Source organism: Pan paniscus, chromosome 10, assembly GCF_029289425.2.
Source record: "Pan paniscus chromosome 10, NHGRI_mPanPan1-v2.0_pri, whole genome shotgun sequence".
Classification (NCBI taxonomy): Eukaryota; Metazoa; Chordata; class Mammalia; order Primates; family Hominidae; genus Pan; species Pan paniscus.
The window spans coordinates 7277654-7303178 of NC_073259.2; the positions used below are offsets into that span (position 1 = coordinate 7277654).

The window sequence follows — 25525 nt, forward strand, 5'->3', positions numbered from 1 at the left end:
AGAGAGTTTGGCAGAATTCCAGAGCCTAAAATAATAAAATAAAGGTAATTAAATGAATTCTCCAGCCAGCAGAGACCATCTTATCTTGAATTGCTAGTGGTTTATGCTGGTCCCCCTTTGACCTTCTTTCACTTTTTGGAGGTGGATGAACTTTTCCACTCAAAACTATCTTGTCAGCCTCACACATATTTATTAAAGGAGTGAGTATGCTTAAGAGACAGATTTTTTGTGTTGGTTGAAGAAACCATTTTGGATATTTTTCTCTATTGTGACTGGGACTGAATTTTTAGATTGATTTATATTTCCTTTGAAGAACAAAGGAATATTTTTCTCGAAAATGAGAATTAACAGGAGCATTAATAACAACAAAAAGTTTGTCTGTTAAACGTATTTGGGGAGATTATTTGTTTTCAAAGAATAACATTTCTTGTGTGAGTCATTATATTCAGCAAAATTTCTTTTGTGATAATTTTATGCTGCCATAAAATTTTTTGGGAAAATAACTTTAAAAAAACTTCAAAAAATTTTATTTTAGAGGGGCAGTAGTGCAGTTGGAAGAGGAATTTTAAGTCAAAGAACAGTAAAACATGAATTCTTTCAGAAGACAGTTGAAAATTTACTGTGCATCAGAAACATTACTTAGCTCTGAACATAAAAAATGATGAAGGTACTGCTCTCTGCCTTTATGTCTTTGTGTGTAGTCTAATGGGAGACACAAGTAAATAAGAAACAATGGGTCAAGGTCATTATAGTAGTAGTTACACAGGTAGGTGCATATGCTTCTAGTCTAGCCAGTGGGATGCTGTGTAAATTGTAGCTATGTGGAGAAGCCTTGAGATTTCCCTCTCTGAAAGTAAAATGATTGCCTTAGGGCAGGGTTAGCAAACTATAGCTAGCCCCTAGGTATCTACCTGTTTTTGTATGGCTCATGAGCAAAGATTGGTGTTTACATTTAAAAATAGTTTAAACAAAATAATATTTTGTGATAGATGAATGAAAATTATATGAAATGGAAATCTCAGTGTTAATAAAGTTTTATTGGAACACAGCCACATTAATTCATTTACATATTGTCTGACCACTTTCGTACTGCACTAGCTGAGTTGAGTTTTTTGTAGGAGAGACCTTTTGTGGCCCACGAAACCTAAAATATTTATAACCTGGCCTTTTATTATAGAAAAAGTTTGTTGAGCCTTCTTTAGAGTGTTATGAGCACTGACTTTTTATGACCTCAATCACACATGCAGTTTCCTTAAATTCCTTATTAGATGTTTAAAAGTTAAATTAGCTGGGCGCAGTGGCTCACGCCAGTAATCCCAGCACTTTGGGAGGCTGAGGTGGGTAGATCACCTGTGGTCAGGAGTTCGAGACCAGCCTGGCCAACATGGTGAAACCCCGTCTCTACTAAAAATACAAAAAATTAACCGGTCGTGGTGGCACATGCCTGTAATCCTAGCTGCTCAGAAGGCTGAGGCAGGAGAATTGCTTGAACCCGGGAGGCAGAGGTTGCAGTGAACTGAGATTGCATCGTTGTACTCCAGCCTGGGCGACAAGAGCGAGGCTCCATCTCAAAAAAAAAAAAAAAAAAAAAAAGTTAAATTTTAAGTGGCTGTATAAAGGATTATGATGATGCCTACCTTGAATGGTAAGCTTTTAGATGTAACTTTTCAGTTATTTCTGCTGAAAAATGCTAAAGTGATGTGCTATTCTGTTGAAAGCCAAGTGTATTGATTTGCTAGGCCTGCCATAAAGTACTGCAGACTGGGTGGCTTAAATGACAGAAATGTATTTTCTCACAGTTCTGGAGGCTAGAGTTTCAAGATCAACATGTCAGCAGGTTTGGTTTCTCCTATCACCCCTCTCCTTGGCTTGCAATTGTTGCCTTCTCTCTGTCCTCACAGGGCCTTTCCTCTCGGCATGTATTCCTCCCTGGTGTCCCTTCTTACAAGGACATCAGTCATAGTGGATTAGGCCCCCCACCTTGTAACTTCATTTAACCTTGATTACCTCTCTAAAGCCTCTATTTCCAAATACAGTCTCATTGTAAAGTACTGGGGGTTAGGACTTAACATATGAATTTTGAGAGGCTACAATCAGTGCACACCGCCAGGGAATTTCTGATAGAAACTTCATTTGTTTACACATTAAGCAGATCTTGAGGGTGCGTACTGTGTGACAGATCCTGTTCTAGATATGTATGGGTGTGTACTGTGTGACAGATCCTGTTTTACGTATGTATGTGTGTGTACTGTGTGACAGATCCTGTTTTAGATACATATGGTGAACAAGACAAACAAGATTTGACACTTAAGAGGCTGGTGGTTTAGTTGAGAAAGACAGATAATTAATAGGAAAATAAATATTTGAGAGAGTGATAAGGACTGTGAAGGAAATTAAACTGTGTCAAGTGTTAGAATGATTAGTGTGAAGGGTCATCAGGTAAGGGCTTCCTGAAAAGGTGACCTTTTACCTGGGAGCTTAAATGGTAAGGGATAACTAGCTAGTTAAGTTCCCAGGCATGTTTCTAGGGCCTGATGTTGATCAAGATTGGTATGGAAAAGGATCAAAAGAATAGTGAGTCAATTAGGGAGCTTTGTAAGTTGAGGTTGGAGAGGTTGGTGGGGCAAAATCATTAAGGGCCTTGTGGGAATTATGGTAAAGATTTGGCTTCCTTTTGCACAAGGAATAAAATCTGGAGGGATTTTAGCAGGGGAGTGACATGATTTTTCTGTTTGAAAGAGCACTTTGGCTGCTAAATAAAGAGAGGAAACTGCAGGTATGAGAGTAGAAGATAGGGAGGCCTGTTAGGGGATTATCAAAGTATTGTAGGTCAGAGATATTGGTGGTTTAGCTAAGATCGTGGCAGGGAAGAGAAAAAGAAAGGGAAATAAATTGAGAGATATTTTGGGAGATAAAATCCATGTATTATTTACTAATGGATTAAGTATGGGGGCTTAGGAAGAGGGAGGAATATCTTTGGCAATAGTGTTGTGTAATACTGTCCACTGTAGCAAGTGAACCTATAGTGTTAGCAAATCAGATAGATGATTGCTGCAGCAGCAAGTTACAGAATATAATTTGGAAAGGAAAAAAGCCTTCAGTCATTAAATAGGAAAACAGAAGGCAGGTAAACAATGCTATGGTTTAATTATGTTCAACTTACAGGCTTATGACTACTAGACAACCAATGGGGAATTCATAGTTTGCCATAGAGAATGCCTTTGGGACACATAACCTGTTTGGAATGAAAAAGCCCTGGAGAGTATTGTAAAATAACAAATGTCAGGTTTGATGGAATGACTATGCATGCAATTAAGTGATTTTCTTTAGTGCTAGAGTTCTTTTTTCCTAGGTAAATCATTTTAAAAAATGGACCAGACTTTGTGAAAGTAGATATGTTACATAAAATAATGTTAGCTAAAGATGAATGGAATAGGTTAAGAGTGTCTTCTTGAAAATTTGAACTATATCTCTTTCAAAAAGAATTTTATTACCTCTAGGCTGGACTTGACTGAAAAGTTAAAAAAAAAAAAAAAGACAAAATCTTATGATTGTTGAACTCCCAATGAGGAGTCAGAGAATTGTGAGAGCCAGGGTCTGTTTTTTGTCACTTTTCTCTCTCTCTTTTTTTAAGATAGCATCTTGCTATCTGCAGGCTGAAGTGCAGTGGTGCGATCACAGCTGCTTGCAGCTTCGAACTCTTAAGCTCAAGCGATCCTCCCACCTCAGTGTCCTGAGTAGTTGGGACTGCAGGTGCACACCACCACGCCTGGCTTATTTTTGCATTTTTTGTAGAGACGGGGTCTTGCCGTGTTGCCCAGGCTGGTCTTGAACTCCTGGGCTCAAGCCATCTGCCCACCTGGGCCTCCCAAAGTGCTGGGATTACAGGCGTGAGCCACTGTGCCCAGCTGCCACTTTTTTCTATGTTTAGAAATCTACCTCTGAGCCTTATTCCCCACCCATAAGGCAGGTAACCACTAGATGGCTAATTTTGAAAGAGCGAGAGCATTCAGAGATGCACAGTAATTCTAAGTTCTGAGTAGAATACAGTCATCCCTTGGTATCCATGGGGGATTGGTTCCAGGACCTCCCATGGATACCAAAATCTGTGGATGCTCAAGTTCCTGATAGAGAATGGCATAGTGTTTGCATATAACCTATGCACATCTTCCTGTATATTGTAAATCATGTCTAGATTACTTGTAGTACCAAATACAATGTAAATGCCCTGTAAATAGTTACTATACTGTATTGTTTAGGGAAAAAAGTCTACATGTTCAGAATAGATGTAATTTAAAAAATCTGGATAATTTCCATCTGTGGTTGGTTGAATCCACAGATGCAGAACCCATTGATATAGAGGGCTGACTGAATACAAAAGCAAGGCAAGTGTGATAGCAGCCTTCTTTTACTTCAGGATTCAGGATTTACTTCTTTACTTCAGGATCAAATATTTTTACTTTTCGATTTTTTTTTTTGTTTGTGAAGAGTTGGGAGTTGCTGGGTTTAGTTATGCTACTCTCTTATTAAGGGAGAATATAGCAGTCCTAGAGGGATTTGCAAACTATAGCTCTTGGGGAAACATTCAAAATTTTCCTTATATAAGAAATTTTATGAGTCTTGAGGGCCAGATGTGGTTGCTCATGCCTGTAGTCCCAGCATTTTGAGAGGCCAAGGCTGGAGGATCTCTTGAGGTCAGGGGTTTGAGACCGGCCTGGCCAGCATGGTGAAACCCCATCTCTACCAAAAAAAAAAAAAAGAAAGAAAGAAAAAAAAAAAACAAAACAGTGAGCCAAGATTGTGCCACTGCACTCCAGCCTGGGTAACAGAGCGAGACACTGTCTAAAAAAAAAAAAAAAAAAAAAAAGAAATTCTATGAGTCTTAAATTACATCAAGTAGCTTTGGAGGCAATAGTTTAAATTCTCTAAAATACTGGGCACATTAGCTCATGCCTGTAAGCACTTTGGGAGGCTGAGATGGGAGGATCACTTGAGGCCAGTAGTTCAAAACCAGCCTGGGCAACAGAGTGAGACTCCAGTGCTACAAAAAATTAAAAATTAGCTGGGTGTGGTGGGCACACACCTGTAGTCTTAGCTTCTCTGGATGGAGGCTGAGGCAGGAGGATTGCTTGGGCACAGAAATTCAAGGTTACAGTGAGCTGTGAGTGTGCCACTGCACTCCAGAGCGAGACCCTATCTCTAAAAATATTAAATTAAAAAAAACCCATACAACTCAAATTTCCAGGTACTGTTATTAATATGAGTTATCTTGAACTGTTGAAAAATTAATCACTTATTATTGATTTCTATCTGCATATTAAAGATCTGGCTTAAGAGTCTTGCATTTGATGAATAGGCTTTTCTATGTTATATACAAGAAAAAGGAGATAAAATTCTTTTTTATTACATTAAAAAACAGGACTCTGGGAATTGTCACTTTATGATCAGCCTTTTATTTTTTCCAGACTGTGTCATTGTGTATGCCTGTCCCACCCAACGGATGAGACCACTGATCATGTTTAGCTCAAATTTATGTTGGATAGAGGTTATAGGATGGTCCTTATCTGAATGCAGAAAGGAATGTTTATTTTGCTGTTATGTTTTATGTGGGATAAAATGCTTGAAAAGTCTTTTTTTTTCTTTATTTTTTTTTGAGACGGAGTCTTGCTCTGTTGCCCAGGCTGGAGTGCAGTGGTACGATCTTGGCTCACTGCAAGCTGTGCCTCCCAGGTTCATGCCATTCTCCTGTCAGCCTCCCGAGTAGCTGGGACTACAGGCAGCCACCACCACACCTGGCTAATTTTTTGTATTTTTAGTAGAGACAGGGTTTCACCACATTAGCCAGAATGGTCTTGATCTCCTGACCTCGTGATCTGCCCGTCTCGGCCTCCCAAAGTGCTGGGATTGCAGGTGTGAGCCACCACGTCCAGCTTTTTTTGTTGTTGTTGTTTTCCGAGACAGAGTCTTTGGCTCTGTCACCCTGACTGGTTAGTAGTTGGAACTATAGGCGCGTACCGCCACGACCAGCTAATTTTTGTATTTTTTTGTAGAGATTCGGTTTCACCATGTTGACCAGGCTGATCTTGAACTCCTGACCTCAAGTGATCCACCTGCCTTGGCCTCCCAAAATGCTGGGATTACAGGTGTGAGCCACCACATCTGACCTACTTGAAAATTCTTAAATGGTGCCTTATACTTTCTGGTAATAAAAGCACTATTTTAATGTTCGGAATTATTTTCATTATTTGCTAACCTTACAATTAAAAAATCCTTTTATATTTATCTTTGGATAGATATGAGGGGACCTCAAAAAGTTTGTGGAAAAATGGAATTAAAAGATAAAAATACAAAATATAAACTTTATTCTCAATATAAGCTCTATCGAGTTCAAGAAAATTTTGTAAGCAATAATGCTAGCCATTTAGTCCACTCCTAAAGAAGTCCTGTAACCATATCAGTATGTGCAGTCTTTTTTTTGCATTATTAATTAAAGAAAAATGGGTGCCCTTTAAATTTTTTTTTAAGGTTCGGAAACAAAAAGAAGTCAGAAGGAGCCAATCAGCCCTGTTTGGTGGATGCCCTGTGATTTCCCATTGAAACCCTAGCAAAACTGCCCATTTGAGAGGAATGAGCAGGAACCTTGTGGTGGTGAAAGTCAACAAGATTCCTTGAGCATTCCAAAAAGCTTTTGTCATGACCTTCGCTCTTGATGGGTTTGCTTTTGCTCTAACTGGATCACTTTCATCTCTTGGTACCCATTGCTTTGTTTTTTTCTTTGTCTTCAGGATCACACTGGTAAAGTCACGTTTCATCTCCTGTTAAAATTTTTCAAAGAAATTCCACATGCTCTTGTTGCCACTTGTTTAAAATTTGCATTGAAGGCACTGCTTTTGTCTGTGGCCAATCTGAGCACAATGGTTTTAGTACCCATCAAGCAGAAAGTTTGTTAAACTTAAATTTTTTTGTTAGATTTGTATACGCTGAATGAATTTATATGTCTATGGTATTGGCTGTTGTTTGTGCTGTTAATCATTGGATCTCTACATTTATGTTACAAACGGGATGAATTTTTTCCTAAAAAATTTATGTTGATAGTCTGCTACTGCAGGCTTCATCTTCAGTATCATCTTGTCCCTTCTTACAATGAATTGTCCTATTTATAAACTGCTGATTTCTTAGGGGCATTGTTTCTATAAAGTTTTCGTAAAGCACCAGTGATTTTACCATTCTTCCACTCAAACTTCACCATAAATTTGATGTTTTGTTCTTGCTTCAATTTTAGCAGAATTCATGTTGCTCTGTTAGGGTGCTTTTCAAACCAATGTCGTATCCTTCTTAGTGCCTCAAACTACATCTTGTTCAGATGTGTTAAAACAAGTTAGTACCAGCTTATTTTGGTGCAAAATTTTATCGAAATTCATGCATAGTGTTGTCATAAAACATACGTTACACGAACTTTTTGAAGATCCCTTGTACCTGCAGTCCAAAATTCAAAAGTTACTAAAGAATGTAAAATAAAAATAAGTCTTCTTCCTATGCTTGTTTTCACTTACCCAGTTTCCTTCCTCATCTTCCTGATGGATTAAAAAAAAAATGACATGATCTAAAAAATATGATCTATTTTAGGTCTAAGGACATGTATAGGTTGAAAGTGAAAGGACTGAAAGAGTTATCACATGCAAATAGTAACTAAAAGAGAGCTGGGACAGTTTGCTAATATCAGACAAGATAGATTTTTAGTTAAAAACTCTTATAAACACTTATTATTAAGAGGCTGGGTGTGGTGGCTCATGCCTGTAATCCCAGCACTTTGAGAGGCTGAGGTGTGTGGATCACTTGAGGTAAAACTTCATCTTTACTAAAAATACAAAGATTAGCCGGGCATGGTGGTCTGTGCCTGTAATCCCAGCTACTCAGGAGGCTGAGGCAGAAGAATTGCTTGAACCAGGGAGACAGAGGTTGCAGTGAGCCGAGATCAAGCCATTGCACTCCACCCTGGGCGACAGAACAAGACTGCCTCAAAAACAAAAAACAAAAAACAAAAAAAACCCTCTTAGAAGAGACAAGGAAGAGCATTAAATAGAAGAGTCGATACACCAAGAAGATATAACAATTATAAACATGTATATACTGAACATCAGAGCTCCAAATAACCTGAAGCAAATATTGACCTCATTGAGCAACAGACAGATCTAAAATAATAACTGGAGACTTTAATATGCCACTTTCAATAATGGATAGAACAACTAGACAGATCTAGTCTAGTTAGAAGTAGAGTAGAATTATAGGCGTGGTGGCTCACGCCTATAATCCTAACATTTTACGAGACTGAAATGGGAGGATTGCTGGAGCTCAGGAGTTTGAGACCAGCCTGGATAAATAGTGAGACCTTGTCTCTACTAAAAATTAAAAAATTAGCTGGGCATGTTGTTGCACTCCTGTTGTCCCAGCTACTTGGAAGGCTGAGGTGGGAAGAGGAAGATTGCTTGAACCCAGGAGTTTGAGGTTGCAGTGAACTGTGATCATGTCCTTGCACTCTAGTCTGGGCAACAGAGTAAGACCTTGTCTCCCCCACTAACTCCACTGCCCCCCCCCCCGCCCAAAAAAATAACAAAACAAAACAAAACAAAGAAATAAAAGACTTTAACACCGCTGTAAACCAGTTGGGCCTAATAGACATGTATACTCCACTCAGTAGCTATTTTTCTCAAGTGCACATAGAACATTCTTCAGGATAGACCATATACTATGCCATAAAATTAGTCTTAATAAATTTAAAAAGATTGAAATTATACAAAGTGCCTTTTCTAATCACAATGGAATGAAAGTGGAAATATGAGAATGAGAACTGGAAAATTCACAAATATGTGGAAATTAACACACTTAACCATTGGGTCAAAAATCACAAGGTAAATTAGAAAATATCGAGACAAAAACACAGCATACCAAAACTTAGGGGTTGCAATATATGTATCACTTCATACAATTGGCTTTTCAAAATCAGTTAAGACAAAAGGTAAACATTTATATAATTACAGGTACTCTTTCTTTTTTGTTGGGCGGTGGTGGGTGGTACGTGGATTTGAATTGCTGTTTGAGGTCACTTGCTTTCAGGCTTTTGCATTTCTTTTAAGGGGGATCTTCCAGGAACAAAATCTGTTTTATTGCTTTTTAAAATCTGAGAAGGTCTGTTTCGCCTTCAGTTTTGAAACGTAGTTTTGCTAGATATAAGATTGGTTGACAGGTTTTTTTTTTCTTTTATTTGAACACTTTGATTATGTTACCTCATTGTTTTCTGTCTGCCATTGTTTCTGCTTAGAAGTCAGCTGCTAATCTTACTGGGTTCCATTTTAAAATAATGAGTCATTTGGTTCTTGCTGCTTTTAAGATTTTCTCCTTGACTTTGACTTTCAACATTTTTACTGTGAGGCATCTGTCTGGATGTCCTTGCCTTTCTCTGAGTTAAAATATATTGAGTTTCCTGGATGTGTGGTTTATTGTTTTCAGTACATTTGTGGAGTTTTCAGCCATTATTTCTTTGAATTTTTTTTCCCCCTCTACTATTTTTTCTCCTCTCCTTTTAGAGTACCAAACTGTGCCTATTGGTGTCCCACATAGCTCTAAGATTTTCCAGTTTACTGTTGAGCCCCCCCACCCTTTATTTTTAAATTTCCATTATTGTAATTTTCAGCTTCATAATTTTTATTTGGTTCTTTTTTGTAGTTTACATCTCTTCATTGATCTCTATCTGAGGTGATATTGTCATTATACTTTCCTTTACTTTTATTATTTATTTATTCTTTTTTTAGAGATGGAGTCTCTCTCTGTCGCCCAGGCTGGAGTGCAGTGGCGCGATCTCGGCTCACTGCAAGCTCTGCCTCCCAGGTTCGCGCCATTCTCCTGCCTCAGCCTCCTGAGTAGCTGGGACTACAGGCTTCCACCACCATGCCCGGCTAATTTTTGTATTTTTAGTAGAGACGGGGTTTCACCGTGTTAGCCAGGATGGTCTCAATCTCCTGACCTCGTGATCTGCCTGCCTTGGCCTCCCAGAGTGCTGGGATTACAGGCATAAGCCACACCGCCTTCACTTCTTTAATCATGGTTTCCTTTAGTTCCGTGAACACATTTATAATGGTTAAAGTCTTTTTCTGTTAAATTTGACATCTTGTTTCTCATCATTTTTTATTGCCTGTTTTCCCTTCCCTTAGTGTATGGACTATACTTTTCTGTTTACATGCCTCGTAATTTTTTGTTGGAAACTGAACATGTTAGATAATACGTTATAACAGTTCTGGGCACTGGTTCCTTTTCCTCCAGGGCTTGTTATTGTTACTTGCTCAGTATTTGTTTAGTGACTGACTGGGTTCATTTAGTGCAGTTTGTTTCCCTCCGTAGTGTTCAGCCTCTGCTACTGTTCCTCTGGAAGGTGTAATTATGGATATGCCCCCAGTTAGGATGCGTTGACAGTGCTTTTGGTAGGGCTCTCTTCTTTTCTTTCCTGGAATACACCCAATTTTTAAACTCCACTAATTGCTGGCTGATTGCTCCAATCAGTCAGTTAACTGATTTCAACCAGTGCCTTGGGGTAAAATGTTCTATAGAATAATCCAAATTCTGACTCTTTTGAAGGAATAGTTTCTGAGGTCAGTGTTTAATTTTTGGTCTGATTGTACCAGATACCTTATTCCCTGGTTCACGTCTGCAAGCTAACCTACAGTTTAGCCTGTATCTTGATTGTCTAATTGCATGTATCTTGATTATCTTCCCAATTGCCTTTCAGCCTCCGCTATTCTTTAGAGCACCTTTAGGCCTTGACTTCATGCTATGTTGCAAATGAAGTCAGGGTCTTTGGGAAAAGATTAGGTGCTGTTTTTTTTGTTTTGTTTTGTTTTGTTGCTTTTTTTTTTGTTTTTTAATCTGCTTCTAACCCCAGGCAAACAGTCTGAGCTTGAGCTTTAGAGGTGTGGGAGTGGGAACAATGACAAGTTTCTCTCTGAGTGACATGCTGTGACTGCTCGGTGGGAGGTAGGCAGTAGCCTGGGGTCCTCCTGGTGTGGAACTACCTCCTCAAGAGCAGGGTCAAGAAGGATTGGGGTTTCATTATTTTCAGTGTGCCTGGCCCTAGGTAGAGCCTTCATTCCACAAGTGGGGGTTTGGCAGAAGGGTGCCTCCACTTCTAAACCTTCAGCAATAGGTAGCTGGGGAAGGATGGGAAGTACTGATGTCTTTTATCTCTGGGGAAGAAATCCCGTTGTCTGGGTGCTGGGGGCAGAGGGAGCCCTGTGTTCTTGCCTGCCTCAGTAGGGAGTGGAGTCTTCTTTTCTGAGCTGGGAGAGAGTGGGAAGGAAAAAAAGGGTTCAAATACCACGGACTCTTGCCTTTCTTACCGAATTTTCTAGATGTGTTCTTGAATAGATGTTTCTTCATTTGCTGTTTGCCTTTTGGACCATTTCCAGAGGTTTTTGATGGTCAGTTTTTACAAGTTTTCTCTTGGGAACAAGCCAGTGGAACCCTTTACACTGTCATTCATGCCAGAAGTCACTCTCCTTGTTGTTACCATTCTTAAATTTTAGTCATTGTGATTAGGTTTGTAGTAACATTGCATTGTGTTTTTAATTTGCGTTTCTCCCTGCAGCCTCAAAACTCCTGGGCTCAAGTGATCCTCCCACCTCAGCCTCCTGAGGAACTAGGACTGTAGGCATGTGCCACAGTCCCCCACCTGGCTAATTTTTTTAGTTTTTTTTTTTTTTTTTTTTTTTTTTTTAAAGAAATGGGGTCTTGCTATGTTGCCCATGCTGGTCTCGAACTCTTGGCCTCAAGCTGTCCTCCCACAGCGCTTGGATTACACCTGTGAGCCACCACGCCCAACCTATGTTGAAAATCTTTACATGTGATAATTTGCCATCAGTATATCTACCCTCTTTGGTGAAATGTTTGTTCATGTTATTTTCCATTTTATGGTTGTATTGTTAGTTTTTGTGCTCTTTAGTTTGGATACTTCTTTATATAGTTTAGATAGTAGTCCTGTCTGTGTTGATTATGTGATGTGCAAATATTTTCTTGTAGTCTAACTTGTCTTTTCAACATTTTAACAGGCTCTTTTTTTTTTTTTTTTTTTTTTTGAGACGGAGTCTCACTCTGTCGCCCAGGCTGGAGTGCAGTGGCGCAATCTCGGCTCACTGCAAACTCCGCCTCCCGGGTTCACGCCATTCTCCTGCCTCAGCCTCCCGAGTAGCTGGAACTACAGGTGCCCGCCACCACGCCTGGCTAATTTTTTATATCTTTATTAGAGATGGGGTTTCACCGTGTTAGCCAGGATGGTCTCAATCTCCTGACCTTGTGATCTGCCCGCCTCGGCCTCCCAAAGTGCTGGGATTACAGGCGTGAGCCACCGTGCCTGGCCTGCGTTTTACATTTAAGTCTATGATCCATTTTGAGTTAATTTTTGCATGAAGTGTGACCTAAATTTGCAGGTTGAAGTTTTTTTTTTAAGTTTTTTGTCTATGGATGTTCAATTATTTCAGCACCATTTATTGAAAAGGTTATCCTTCCATTATTGAATTGCTTTGGATATTTGTAAACGTGTTTAGGGAAAAACTCTCCTCAAACTGTGTTTTTCCTCTACCGTCATACCACAGCAATAATCAACACAGAAGAAGACTTCTGTGATCACACGCATGGGGTTGTTTTCCCCACACACCAAGCAGCAGACACCAGCCTGAGTGTCCTCTAATTCAGTTCGACACTATCTCCGGGTCGTTGGTGTCAGATCCCACAGGTTGAGGGCTCCGTACCTAAGACTGCTCCCCTAACACACACACCAGTCATAAGTCGGGGCCTCCAGAACTTCTGACCAACCAGCTTCAAGTTGGGGCTCCCATGGCCCCCTCTTTGGGTTCATTAATTTGCTGGACTGGCGCACAGAACTCAGGGAAACACTTATGCTTACTAGTTTATTATAAAGAATATTGCAAAGGTTACAGATGAAGGGACGTGCAGGGCTACGTATGGGGGAAGGGGTGTGGAACTTTCATGTCCTCCCTGGATGCTCCACCCACCAGGAACCTCTGTGTGTTCAGCTGTCTTGAAGTTCACTGAACCCTGTCCTCTTGGGTTTTTATGGAAGCTTCATGACATCAACATTCCTACCCCAAGGGCATAGATGGGACCCTACATGAGAGAGTCTTAAGACCCGCAGTCAAAAAGTCAGGGGAACATTAAGTGTAGAAGGCGGGCAGGAGAAAGTCAGAGGCCTGCCTCTGAGGCCTAACACTTCCAACATTATAATGAAAGACTGGAATAAAGGCTATGGGAGTTAAAGCCAGGAACCAGGGATGAAGACCAATAGATATCATAGCACCACAATAAAATAACAGGCATACTTGTGTGGGTCATTTCTGGGTTCTCTATTCTGTTCTGTTACTCTGTGTGTGTATTCTTTTGCTCATACCAACACAGTCTTGACTAGCTATGTAGTTGGCCTTCAGTGAGGTCTTTTTCGATTGTTTTAGCTATTTTGGAGCTTTGCCTTCCATGTAAGTTTTATAATGAGTTTTTATCTACAAAAATCCTTGCTGGGATCTTGATGGGAATTGTATTAACCTATAGAACAATTTGGAGAGAATTGACATCTTTACTGAGTCAGTATATTGCTGAGAACATAGTATAACATATTGCTATTTGTTTAGTTTTTTTTTTTTTTTTTTTTTTGAGAAATGGGGTCTCATGCTGTTGTCCAGGCTGGAGTGCAGTGGTGTCATCATAGTTCACTGCAGCCTCGAACTCCTGGACTCAAGCAATTCTCTCACCACATTCTCTTGAGTACCTAGACTACACAGGTGCATGCCACTAAACTCAGCTAACTTTTAATTTTTTTTTTAGTGACATGGTCTTGTTGCCCAGGCTGGTCTCAAACTCCTGGTCTTGAAGTGATCCTCTTGCCTCAGTCTCTTGTATTTGTTTAGATTTCTGATTTATTTCATCAGCAGTTTGGAATTTTTAGCATATAGGGCCTATACGTATTTTGCTAAGCGTATACTTAAAGTATTTAATTTTCTGTGGAGCAGTTGTAAATGGTATTGTTTAAAATTTCAGTTTCTACATGTTTATTGTTAATATATAGAAAAGTAAATGATGGCTGGGCACAGTGGCTTATACCTTTAATCCCAGCACTTTGGGAGGCCAACGTGAGAGGATCACTTGAGTTCAGGAGTTCAAGACCAGCCTGGGCAACATAGCGAGACTCCATCACTACAAGAAATTAAAAAAAAAAAAAAAAAGGCCAGGTATGGTGGTGTGCACCTGTAATCCTAGGTACTTGGCAGGTGGAGGGCAGGAGGATTCGTTGAGCCCAGGAGTTCAAGGTTACAGTGAGGTATGATTGCACCATTGCACTCCAGCCTGGGCAACAGAGTGAGACCCTGTGTCTCTAGAAAGAAAAGAGAAGTGATTGATATTTGAGTGTTGATCTTGAATTCTTCCTGAACTCATTATTTCTAGAATTTTTTTTTTGTAGATCCTCAGTAACATTTTAAGATTTGTTTTGAAGTGTTTCATCTTTTTTCTATTGTGATGTATTCTTATTTCATAATGACCAAATATTGTGGGGTTTTAGGATGAAGGCTGTTGAAATCCATATATCAATTTTATGCCCCATCACATTGATGATTTTCCTTATTTATTATTTTTTCTTTAGTTGATTCTCCTGGATTTTATAGATAAAAGAGTCATATAATCTGCAAATAGTTACAGTTTACCTTTTTTCCCCCAATTTTTATACTCATTTTTTTTCCTCATTTAATTATCTAAGACTTCCAAGATAGAGTTAAATAATGCTGGTAATACCATTTTCTGGCTTTAGACTCTTAGACTTGTTTGCTTTTTTTTTTTTTTCTTCAAGGCATTGCATGCTAGTAGGAGTTCATTTTATTTCAGTAGGTAGAATGCAGATAAAGTAAAACATATAGTAAATTTCAGTTCTCTAGTGTGTTCTAGTATTGAGGTGTTCTGTTTTGTTAAATTTATGGGAACCTGAAGGTTGACATAAATACTTTTGCTTCAACAGTTCTATTGTTGAAAGTCAATATTATAGGCCTTCCTGCTTTCTGTAGAGTGGCCAATATTTGATTTCTTTGTAGATTTTGCAGCACTTTATTTTCTTCATTCTTATTTTATCATACTTGTCAATTTAGAAAACAGTATTGATAGGAATGTATATTGATCTCAGGACTTTACTGGAGAGTTGATTTTCTTCTTTTTATTTTAAGGAGGATCCTTAAAAATTATTGGGGAACTCTTATTTGTTGTCATTTGATTTCTTCTTCTGAGATGAGGATTACAAAACAATTCTAACTAATGGAGCTTTTCAGTTTTTCTTTTTTATTACGAGACGGGGTCTTTGCTTTGTTACTCAGGCTGGAGTGTAGTAATGCCATCAGAGCTCAGTGCAACCTCGAACTCCTGGGCTCAAGTGATCCTCCCACTTCAGCCTCTTGAGTAGCTAGGACTATAGCCATTAGCCACGTGCCACCACACCCGGCTAATTAAAAAAAATTTTTTTTTTTAGAGATGGGTCTCACTTTGTTGCCCAAGCTGGTTTTGAACTGCTGGGCTCAAGTGATCCTCCTGCCACAGCTACCCAAAGTGCTGGGATTACAGGTGTGAGCCACTGTGCCCGCCCGAGCGTGCGTTTATAGTCTCATAAATGAGCGACATTCCTCCATATATAGCTCCTGCTGATGAGAAGTTTGGTGTGCTGATATTTTTCTTTTCTTTTCTTTCTTTCTTTCTTTTTTTTTTTTTTTTTGAGATGGAGTTGCCAGGCTGGAGTGCAGTGGCATGATCTCGGCTCACTGCAGCCTCTGCCTCCCGGGTTCGAGCAATTCTCCTGCCTCACCCTCCTAAGTAGCTGGGATTACAGGCACGCGCCACCACACCCAGCTAATTTTTTGTATTTTTAGTAGAGACTAATTTTTTGTATTTTTAGTAGAGGTTTTCACCATGTTGGCCAGGATGGTCTAGATCTTCTGACCTTGTGATCTGCCCGTCTCGGCCCCCCAAAGTGCTGGGATTACAGGCGTGAGCCACTGCTCCTGGCCTCTTTTTTTTTTTTTTTTTAAGATAATGTCTCGCTCTGTTGCCCAGGCTGGAGTGCGGTGGCGTGATCTTGGCTCACTGCAAACTCCGCCTCCCAGGCTCAAGTAATCCTCTCACCTTGGCCTCCCTAAGTGCTGGGATTACAGGCATGAGCCACTGTGCCTAGCCTAGTGTGGTGATATTTCAAGAACACTTTACAAAGCTTTATTCTACTTGCTACAGCTTGAGCATCAAGATCCTGACTCTGTAGTTTTCTTGTGATATAAACCAACTACATTTAGGGTTCATTTTCTTATCTTTTACTCACCCCAGTCTTAATTTTGTTGCACAGTGGAAAGCACATGAACTTCATGAGGTTCAGAAACTGGGTATAACACAGCTGCTTCTCTTTGAATCCTAATGACCTTGAATAAGTTATCCAAACTCTAATCCTCAAAATGGAGGATAATAATACCTCAGAGGGCTATATTTAAAGATGCTGTGAAGTACCACATGTAAATTATCTGGTACAGAATTTACCTTTGTTGATTCTCAGTAAATGTTTGCTGCCTCTCCCCTGAAACAAAATGAAATGGTGTGTGTGAATAGCTTTGTGAGCTTTAAATAATATAATTAAATAGAAGCCATTATTCTGTTTCCTCTTTCAGAAATGGGCATTAATAACATAATTTATAATCTCAGTAGTATCATGTGCTTGGCCCAGGTACATGCCCAGCTTTGGTATTCTTTAGATTTTTGTTTCTTCTTGCCCTACATACTTTGAAAGCCCTTGGAGAAATCCTACAGCAAATTCACATGATTTATGAAACCAACAGTTGACTAATTCTTACTCTGTTTCTTTGACTAATTCTTAGTCTATGTATCCACATATATGAACACTAAATCCACCTGTTACCTTCTTTTTATGGTATCTGGGTTCTCCTACTTTGCCCTACTTCTTTCCCCACTAAGAACTTTGAACCACATGGAATTTATTAGCTAGCATATACCCTGGTCTCTTCCTGTTTTGGTATTTCTGGTTGGATTGACTGTGATAATCCTTATTGGATATTCAACTAATTGTCTAAAATAAGCTTACATAGCATGAGTTAAGAGGTAGAGTGCCAAGGACTTGAAAAGCTTGAACTCCTAGGACTTACTTGCTGCAGTCCAGTTTAGAGAGAAATTAATGATTTCTGAAAATGTTCTTAGCACTCAAGAGCATTGAGATATTATCAAATATTCATTAAACATTTGTGTGCATAGCACTTTCTGGGAACCCAGATGGATGTAAAACGTGTATGCTTTGGTCCTGAGTTTCTTCCTTCCAGGGTAGTCTAGTTAGAGTTCAGAGTAACTCAAAAAAGTTGAAATGTAAGACATTAAGCCTTTTGAATACAAAATATTATGGATAATATGTGCTTATAAATTTGAAGACTTTGTCCTGTTTATTTTTTATAAAGTATGGTGAATTTTGTTTTCCTTTACCTGTGAACTAGAAATAAAAATACCCTGTGGGGTCATTGTGATGTTTAAATGAGATTGGATATGTAAAGGCCAGTTATAATATATAGACTTACATATATTCTAATACATACAATTAGTATTTAGAATTGTAATTTCTAATTGTATACTATTTTTTAAATTAAACAAGTAATACGATACATGGTTAGAAAAAATGCAGGCAGAACAAAGTAAGTATTCTTCTCACTTCAGACCCGAGGTTCTTCCGTATGTTCTTCTGTACCAAGAGTATGGTTTTAAATATTTTTCATTAATTATTCTAGAACGTATGCACTTACATATACTTACATATTTTTATAACATATAAGTGGGAACATATTATTCATGTTGTCTTGTATCCTGTGTTTTTCATTTAAAAAGAGATTTTTGGCTATATTCCCTGTCAACAAATATAGCTTTTAAATACATTATTCTTTTATTATTGATTGCTGAGTATTCTGTCGTTTGGATATGTGATAATATAACTGATATTTTCCGCCAGCACTCCTTTAATGCATTTTTTCAAAACTTTCATCTTCTTAGGATCAACTCACTATCCTGAAGGTCCATTCTCCCAAGAAGAGGGGACAGAAAGACAGATCTGTTTGTAAGAAAGGCTTGGGTATCCCATGAACGAGCCAACAGAAAACCGATTGGGGTGCAGCAGGACTCCAGAGCCAGATATAAGGCTCAGAAAAGGGCACCAACTGGATGGTACAAGAAGAGGTGATAATGACAGCCACCAAGGAGATTTGGAGCCCATTTTAGAGGCGTCTGTTCTGTCTTCCCATCATAAAAAAGTAAGTCAAATTGGAAGAATGATAAACAAAGGAAAAAATGTGGAGGATGTGGCAGAGGGAGGATATGGGGGAAAAAAAAGTGTGGGTCCATTGCTGGAGGGAGGATGGGGTGGTAAGAAGGAAACTTGCACATTTGTATTTTTTTCTTCTGGATAACTTGAAGTCTCTTATCTTTATTATTATTATTACTACTACTACTACTACTACTACTACTACTACTACCACTACTACTATTGAGACGGAGTCTCGCTCTGTCACCCAGGCGGAGTGCAGTAGCATGATCTCGGCTCGCTGCAACCTCCGCCTCCCGGGTTCAAGCGATTCTCCTGCCTTGACTACAGGTACATGCCACCATGCCAGGCTAATTTTTGTAGCTTTAGCAGAGACGAGGTTTTGCCGTGTTGGCCAGGCTGGTCTCGAACTCCTTACCTCAGGTATCCTCCCACCTCGGCCTCCCAAAGTGCTGGGATTACAGGCATGAGTCATCGTGCCCAGCTTCTTATTCTTAAATTAGCTTAGATATTATTTGATTTTGATTTTATGGTTAATGTCTTTCTGCTGACTCTTTTTTTTTTAAATTTCGGAGACGGAGTCTCATTCTGTCGCCAGGCTGGAGTGCAGTGGCGCGATCTCAGCTCACTGCAACCTCTACCTTCCAGGTTCAAGTGATTATCCTGCCTCAGCCTCCCGAGTAGCTGGGATTACAGGCACCTGCCACCACGCCTGGCTAATTTTTTGTATTTTTAGTAGAGATGGAGTTTCACCATGTTGGCCAGGATGGTCTCCATCTCAACCTCCTTATCCACCTGCCTCGACCTCCCAGAGTGCTGGGATTATAGACGTGAACGACTGCGCCTGGCCTCTGCTGACTCTTAAAAGCGTACTTAACCTGCTTTATCTTGTTGAAGGGAGAAGACGTGTTCTATGGGTGCCATATAATCTAATTTAACCATACTTTAGTTATGACGTTATCTGTTATTTCTGGAGAAATTCGAATTGCGTGTTAGAGCTACTTTTCCAGAAATTGTCTACCTCCAGTGTATACCTTGGGAGTCAGTAGAGTTCTGAAAGCTGAAGCAGATTTTATTCTTTCATTTCCTAGAGAAAAGAGCAACCTTTAGGCAACTATACCTATAGAGCAGAAGTATCAGAAAGTCATTGTTACAGACATTTTGCTCTGTGCTTTGGAACTTCCAAATAATATAGCATGTGTTTAATGTTTTATTACTAGTACAGTGTTTCTCAAACTGTGGATTGTACCTATTAGTGGGTTTTGAAATTAATTGTATTATAAAGTGTTAAAAATTAAAGATCAAAATAGAATAAAAACATTGAAGTGTGTATATAGTAAGTAATACACATTTAAATTATTTTAGTTTTATATAGTTATGTATATAAATATGAATAATAATATGAAATACATTTCTTACTACGGGTTGTGGTTAACATTTTGAAAGCCTCTACTGGGAACAGCAGCTGGGGGAAGAGTGTTTCGAGGTAGAGGAAACAAGCTAGTGCCAAGGTCCAAAGGTGGGAATATGCTTATCTTCCTTGCCTTCCCCTCCTGCCTCCCACCACCACCTGCGCCTGCTTGTATCATCTTTCTCTTCTTTCATCTTCTCCTTTATTTTATTTTATTATTATTATATATTTTTTGAGATGGAGTCTCGCTCTGTTGCCCAGGCTGGAGTGCAGTGGCACCATCTCGGCTCACTGCAACCTCCGCCTCCCAGGTTCAAGTGATTCTCCTGTCTCAGCCTTCCGAGTAGCTGGGACTACAGGCCTGCGCAACCACATCCGGCTAATTTTTGTATTTTTAGTAGAGACGGGGTTTCACCATGTTGGCCAGGCTGGTCTTAAACTCCTGACTTGAAGTGATCCGCCACCTTGGCCCCCCAAATTGCTGAGATTACAGGCGTGAGCCTCTGTGCCCGGCCTTCTTTTTTTTTTTTTTTTTTTTTTTTTTTTTTTTTTTAAAGGAGCAAAAGAAGGCCAGTGTAGTTAGAGCATGAGGAACTAGAGGGAAGAGTGAAATGAGATGAGGTCAGTGGGCCAGTCAGAGAACAGATTATACAGGTTTATTCAGGGAATTTAAATTTTATTTTAATAAAATTGCCTGGCAAGTGGGCAGCTTTTGGGGTGTTTAAACATGGAGACATTTGTGTTTTTAAAAGTATGACTCTGGTTGTGGAATGGATTATTTGAAGACAGAATGGAAGAGGGACCCAGGTGTTAGAATATAGATGAGAGATGATGTCACTTGAAACAGCGTGGTGGGAGCAGCAGAAATGGAGGGAAATGGTTGGATTCTGGATATATTTTGTGGGTCAAATCAACAAGACTTCCTGATGGATTAGCTGTAGAGTGAGGAAAATAGAGGAATCAAGGCTGATTCTCTGAGCTGAACTGAAATGGCAAAGCAAGAGGGAGGAGCGGGTTTAAGGTAGGGAAATCAAGAGTGGTGTTTTGGAAATGTGAGATTCAAGATTCTTATTAGATATCTTAGAAGATATATTGAGGAGTCAGTAACTGTGTCACGATAAGATTTTTATTTACCTCTGTTTCTTAACTATTTTTAAAACTGAACTGTTCTTAAGGAATCTAAGGAATTTTCAAGCTTGAAAGAATTTCAGGCTAGCCAATTTGAGATTCATAATGGCAATACAATTCTGTTTATCATGCTACATTATTTTTAATTACATACAAAGATCTAACATGTCACCCAGGGACCATTTCACCCACTGCTCTGTTGGGTCGCCAGTCTTTTGTCTTTCTTTTCAGCAATGGTGAGGCAGATACCCTTTTCCTCAGGGAAGAGAAGTCTGTGGTTTGTTGCCCTTGCCAATAACAAAAATGTTGGAAAGTTGAGTGGCAAAGCTGTTGCCATTGGCATCTTTCATGTGAACCACATCAGAAGATCCAGGGTGCCTCTCTCTGTTGGTTATCACACCAGTTCTTCCCAGGTTAGCACCTACAGTCACCATGCACAGGTTACCATTGTCAAACTTGATGAAATTGGTAATCTTGCCAGTCTCCAAATCAGTCTGAATGGTATCATTCACCTTGATGAGGGAATCAGGGTAGTGGATGGTGCCGGGCATCATGAGTCACCAGATGAAGGATTCCTTTTGCGCCCACAGAGATTTTTCTCACTTTGTATTTGGCCTCCTCAGGTGTAATAGGATGTACAGCAAAGCGACCCTTGGTGTCATAGATGAGATGGAAATTCTCCCCCGTCTTGTCAATGCTGATGACATCCATGAATCCAGCAGGGTAGGTTATATGAGTTCGGACCTTGCCATCGATCTTAATGAACCTCTGCATGTAATCTTCTTTACTTCATCTCCTGTCAGGGCATACTTAAGTCTGTTCCTTAGGAATATGATGGGGAGACACTCTCTCAACTTGTGGGGACTAGTGGATGGACGAGGAGCAAACATACCGGTCAATTTATCCAGCATCCAGTGCTTTGGAGCTGCTACCCACTTCAGATGCTTCTTGGGACCACGCGCCATGGCTGCGTTAGGCAAGGAAAGCAAAATATATTTTTAGAGTCCAGAACTTGCCCACCCAATCACTTTTGTGTCAGATTTACATTAATTGATTTTTTTATGTGTTGTAATACTGTATATTTTTGTTTACTGTCTTCACTGAAGTGGTATCTTCTGTAAATAATACTTGTGTTTTAATTTCACTAATAAATAATTAGGTGGATGGGATTTTTCCCATCCTTATGAATGAACTCATTTATTGCCCTGAAAGCCTTTCTTTGATTTTCCTTTAATCTTGAGCTAATGCAAAAGTTAGCAGTATGAACAAAAGAACCATTTTTTCTTTCATTTGTTTTAATAGATTTTTCTATGAGGAGCCAAGGAAAGAAAGGATCCATAGGTTGTGGAATGTTAGAGCTGAAAAGGCCCTCCAAAATCATCTTGTTTGCCTTCCTCGATTTACCAGTGAGGAAATTGTGTTTTTATTCCTAATGAAAATTTGCGTGTGTATGTTGTTTCTCTTTGGAGTTGAAGTTGTTTGCTGAAAAAGAGAATCTATATGCAGTACTGTCCCTTGCTGCCAATTTCACGGTTAATGTATACTACACATGGGAGCTAGAAAAGAAGGGGGATAGATAAGAGTTATAGAGAACTGCAGTTTTGAGACTGAAATTAAAGGCAAAATATTGATATCTTCACATGATTTGAGGAGTTCCATATGCTGATTTTTTTTTGTTGTTTGGAGAAAGGACTCATTTCTTAAAATTTTCAGTTTTGAAGTTGAAACATCTGAACTGTAGACTGCAACCTTCTGGATAATTCTAGTAATACCTTAATTGTATCACTTTCACAGACATTATCTCATTTGCTTCTCAAAACTATACTCTGAAATAGAAAGAGCAGATATGATTTCTTTTTGAAAGTAGACGAAAATAGGATTTAGAAAGGTTAGTTTAGGAATTTGCCCAAGGTAACATGACAAGATGAGAGCATGTGCTAAGTCTTCTGACTGCTCTTTCTGCCGAACAAAGCTGCCTTTATGAGAATTGGCACCAGATTGACTTAATGTTTCTGAATTCCAAACTCAGTCCCTGAGTTGTTTATATTGAGCCTAGAGGTTAGATTCAACAGTTGGTCTTGTTTTTTGGCAGAAGTTGCTGCAGACCTCATTTTCTGTTAGGCCAGGGTAATTTTGCTTCTCAGATGTGTTCTAACTTTGTAATGGGTTTTCTGTTTATTTTGAAAGCAAATAGAACAAATATATCATAGTACAGTCATTCACATTTCTAACAATTTTGCATCATTTTCTTTGTTTTTTCCCCTCTTTTAGAAGATGCAGATCTTAACTAAATTGCTTAGGCTTCATTTAAAACATGATGGGAGCCCTTAGGCTCTCTTAAGTTGTGGAGATTGGCATTCACATGCCAATCATGAATAAGGATCAAAGTAAAATAGGAAAAGCAGCAGGGGTGTCTCGTTTTTTATTAAGTGGAATTCTGAATTTATAAAGTAAGATTTAAGGTAATTATGTGCATTACAGACTGTGGTATCTTTTTGTACAAGTCTTTATTTACCGCCAGGTTTCTTTAAATCATTAAACCTATTAGGAGTGCCCACCTGATCACATATTGCCCTTTATAGAAAAGTACAAATGCCAGGATTTTATTCCAGGCCTGCTGAATCAGAATCTTTGGATCCTGGGTATATTTTTTTTGTTTCACAAGTAAGATGCTCACTGCTGTTTAAAAACCTCCTTCCTGGCCAGGCGCAGTGGCTCACACCTGTAATGTCAGCACTTTGGGAGGCCGAGGCAGACAGATCATGAGGTCAGGAGTTTGAGACCAGCATGTCTATCATGCTGAAACCCCGTCTCTACGAAAAATACAAAAATTAGCTGGGTGTGGTGGCAGGCACCTGTAATCCCGGCTACTTAGGGAGGCTGAGGTAAGAGAATCGCTTGAACCCGGCGGGTGGAGGTTGCAGTGAACCGAGATTGCACCACTGCACTCCAGCCTGGGTGACAGAGTAAGACTCCGTCTCGGGGAAAACAAAACAAAACAAAAAGAACAACCTCCTTCCCATAGGAGATAGTTAAGGAAAACAAACAAACAAAACCCAAACCAGTGCCTAATTTTTTTGATATTTATTTATTTTAAATAAGTATTTTATTTAAAATAGTTAATGTATTAAAAACTTCTTAGCAACATGCTTTGCAAAGAAATCTTAACACATTCTCTGAAGATTGTTAGGGAAATAAAGTTAGATTTATTTACTGTTTGTTAAAGGAAAATATCACATTTACTCACAGTTGACTCTTAAAACATTTTTTTTGAGATAAATTTTACATACCATAAAATTAACCCATTTAAAGCGTACAATTTAATGGTTTTATTAGTCACAGGGTTGTACAACCATCACTTCATTCTAACTTTAGGACATTTTTATCATCCCCTAAATAAACCTTAACCCATTTGCCATCACTTCCCATCTCTACCCCCAACCCTAGGCAACCTCTAGTCTACTTTCTGTCTCTATGGCTTTGTCTAATCTGGACTTTTAAATAAATGGAAGTGTAAGGCATGTGGTGTTTTGTATCTAGCTTCTTTTACTTAGCATAATGTTTTTAAGTTTCATCAATATTGTAGTATGTACCAGTACTTCATTCCTCTTTATGACTGAATAATATTCCATTGTATGGATATACAGGGGTTCTTTCTTATTTGTGGTTTCACATTCTGTGGTTTCAGTTACCCCTGGGTCAACTGAGATCTGAAAATATTAAATGGAAAATTCCAGAAATAATTTCTAAGTTTTAAACTTTGTGCTGATCTGAGTGGTGTGATGAAGTCTTTCACCTTCCTTGCCCTGTCCTGCCTTACCCAGGAAATGAATCATCCCTTTGTCCAGCATATCCATGCTGCAGATGGCTGGCTACTTAGTTACTTAGTAGTCTTCTGGTTATAAGGTCACAGATCACAAGAAGCGTGAGTGCAGTACACTAAGATATTTTGAGTGAGAGAGAGAGCATATTCACATAACTTTTTTTTTTACAGTATATTGTTATAATTGTTCTATTTTATTATTGGTTGTTAATCTCTTACTGTACCTAATTTATAAATTAAACTATGTTATAGGTATGTATATATAGGAAAAAACACAGCATATATAGGGTCCAGCAGTATCCATGATTTCAGGCATCCACTAGGGGTCTTAGAACATATTTCCTGTGGATAGGGGGAAACTACTGTACTATAGTTTATCCAATAATGAGTTGATGGACACTGGATTGTTTCCACTTTTCGAGTGTTGCAAATAATGTTGCTATTATTCATGTAGAAGCTTTTGTATGGATGTGTTTTCATTTCTGTTGGGTATATACTCAGGAGGGATTTTTCTGGGTTATATGTTAACTCTGTGTTTAACATTTTGAGAAACTACCAGACTGTTTTTCATAGCAGCTGCACCAGTTTATATTCCCACCAACAATGTGTGGGGGTTCCACTTTCTCCATACCCACACTAACTATTGTTACTATATTTTGAATATAACTATCCTAGTGGGTGTGAAACGATATTTCATCATAATCTGTTAGCTCTTGAGCTTTTATGAAGAGACCTGCCTAGGTTAACTTTAGCTCAGGATTTTAAGTATTAACCT

At 39.0% G+C, this 25525-nt stretch overlaps 1 protein-coding gene across 11 annotated transcripts in view; it reads left to right on the top strand.

Moving 5' to 3' along the window:
- The window catches only part of ADIPOR2 (adiponectin receptor 2), a 129679-nt gene that overhangs the window by 77370 nt on the left and 26784 nt on the right, over positions 1-25525 (top strand). For 7 of the 11 annotated variants that reach the window (XM_034935156.3, XM_003820368.5, XM_003820369.6 and 4 more), the window contains one exon: positions 18121-18377. In XM_034935156.3, coding sequence (XP_034791047.1) covers positions 18207-18377 — 171 coding nt within the window. In that variant the 5' untranslated portion in view covers positions 18121-18206. Of the gene's footprint in view, positions 1-6050; positions 6203-18120; positions 18378-21550; positions 21651-25525 lie in introns of those variants that run through there. The other 4 variants (XM_055095246.2, XM_063593286.1, XM_063593285.1 and 1 more) reach the window with 3 other exon arrangements.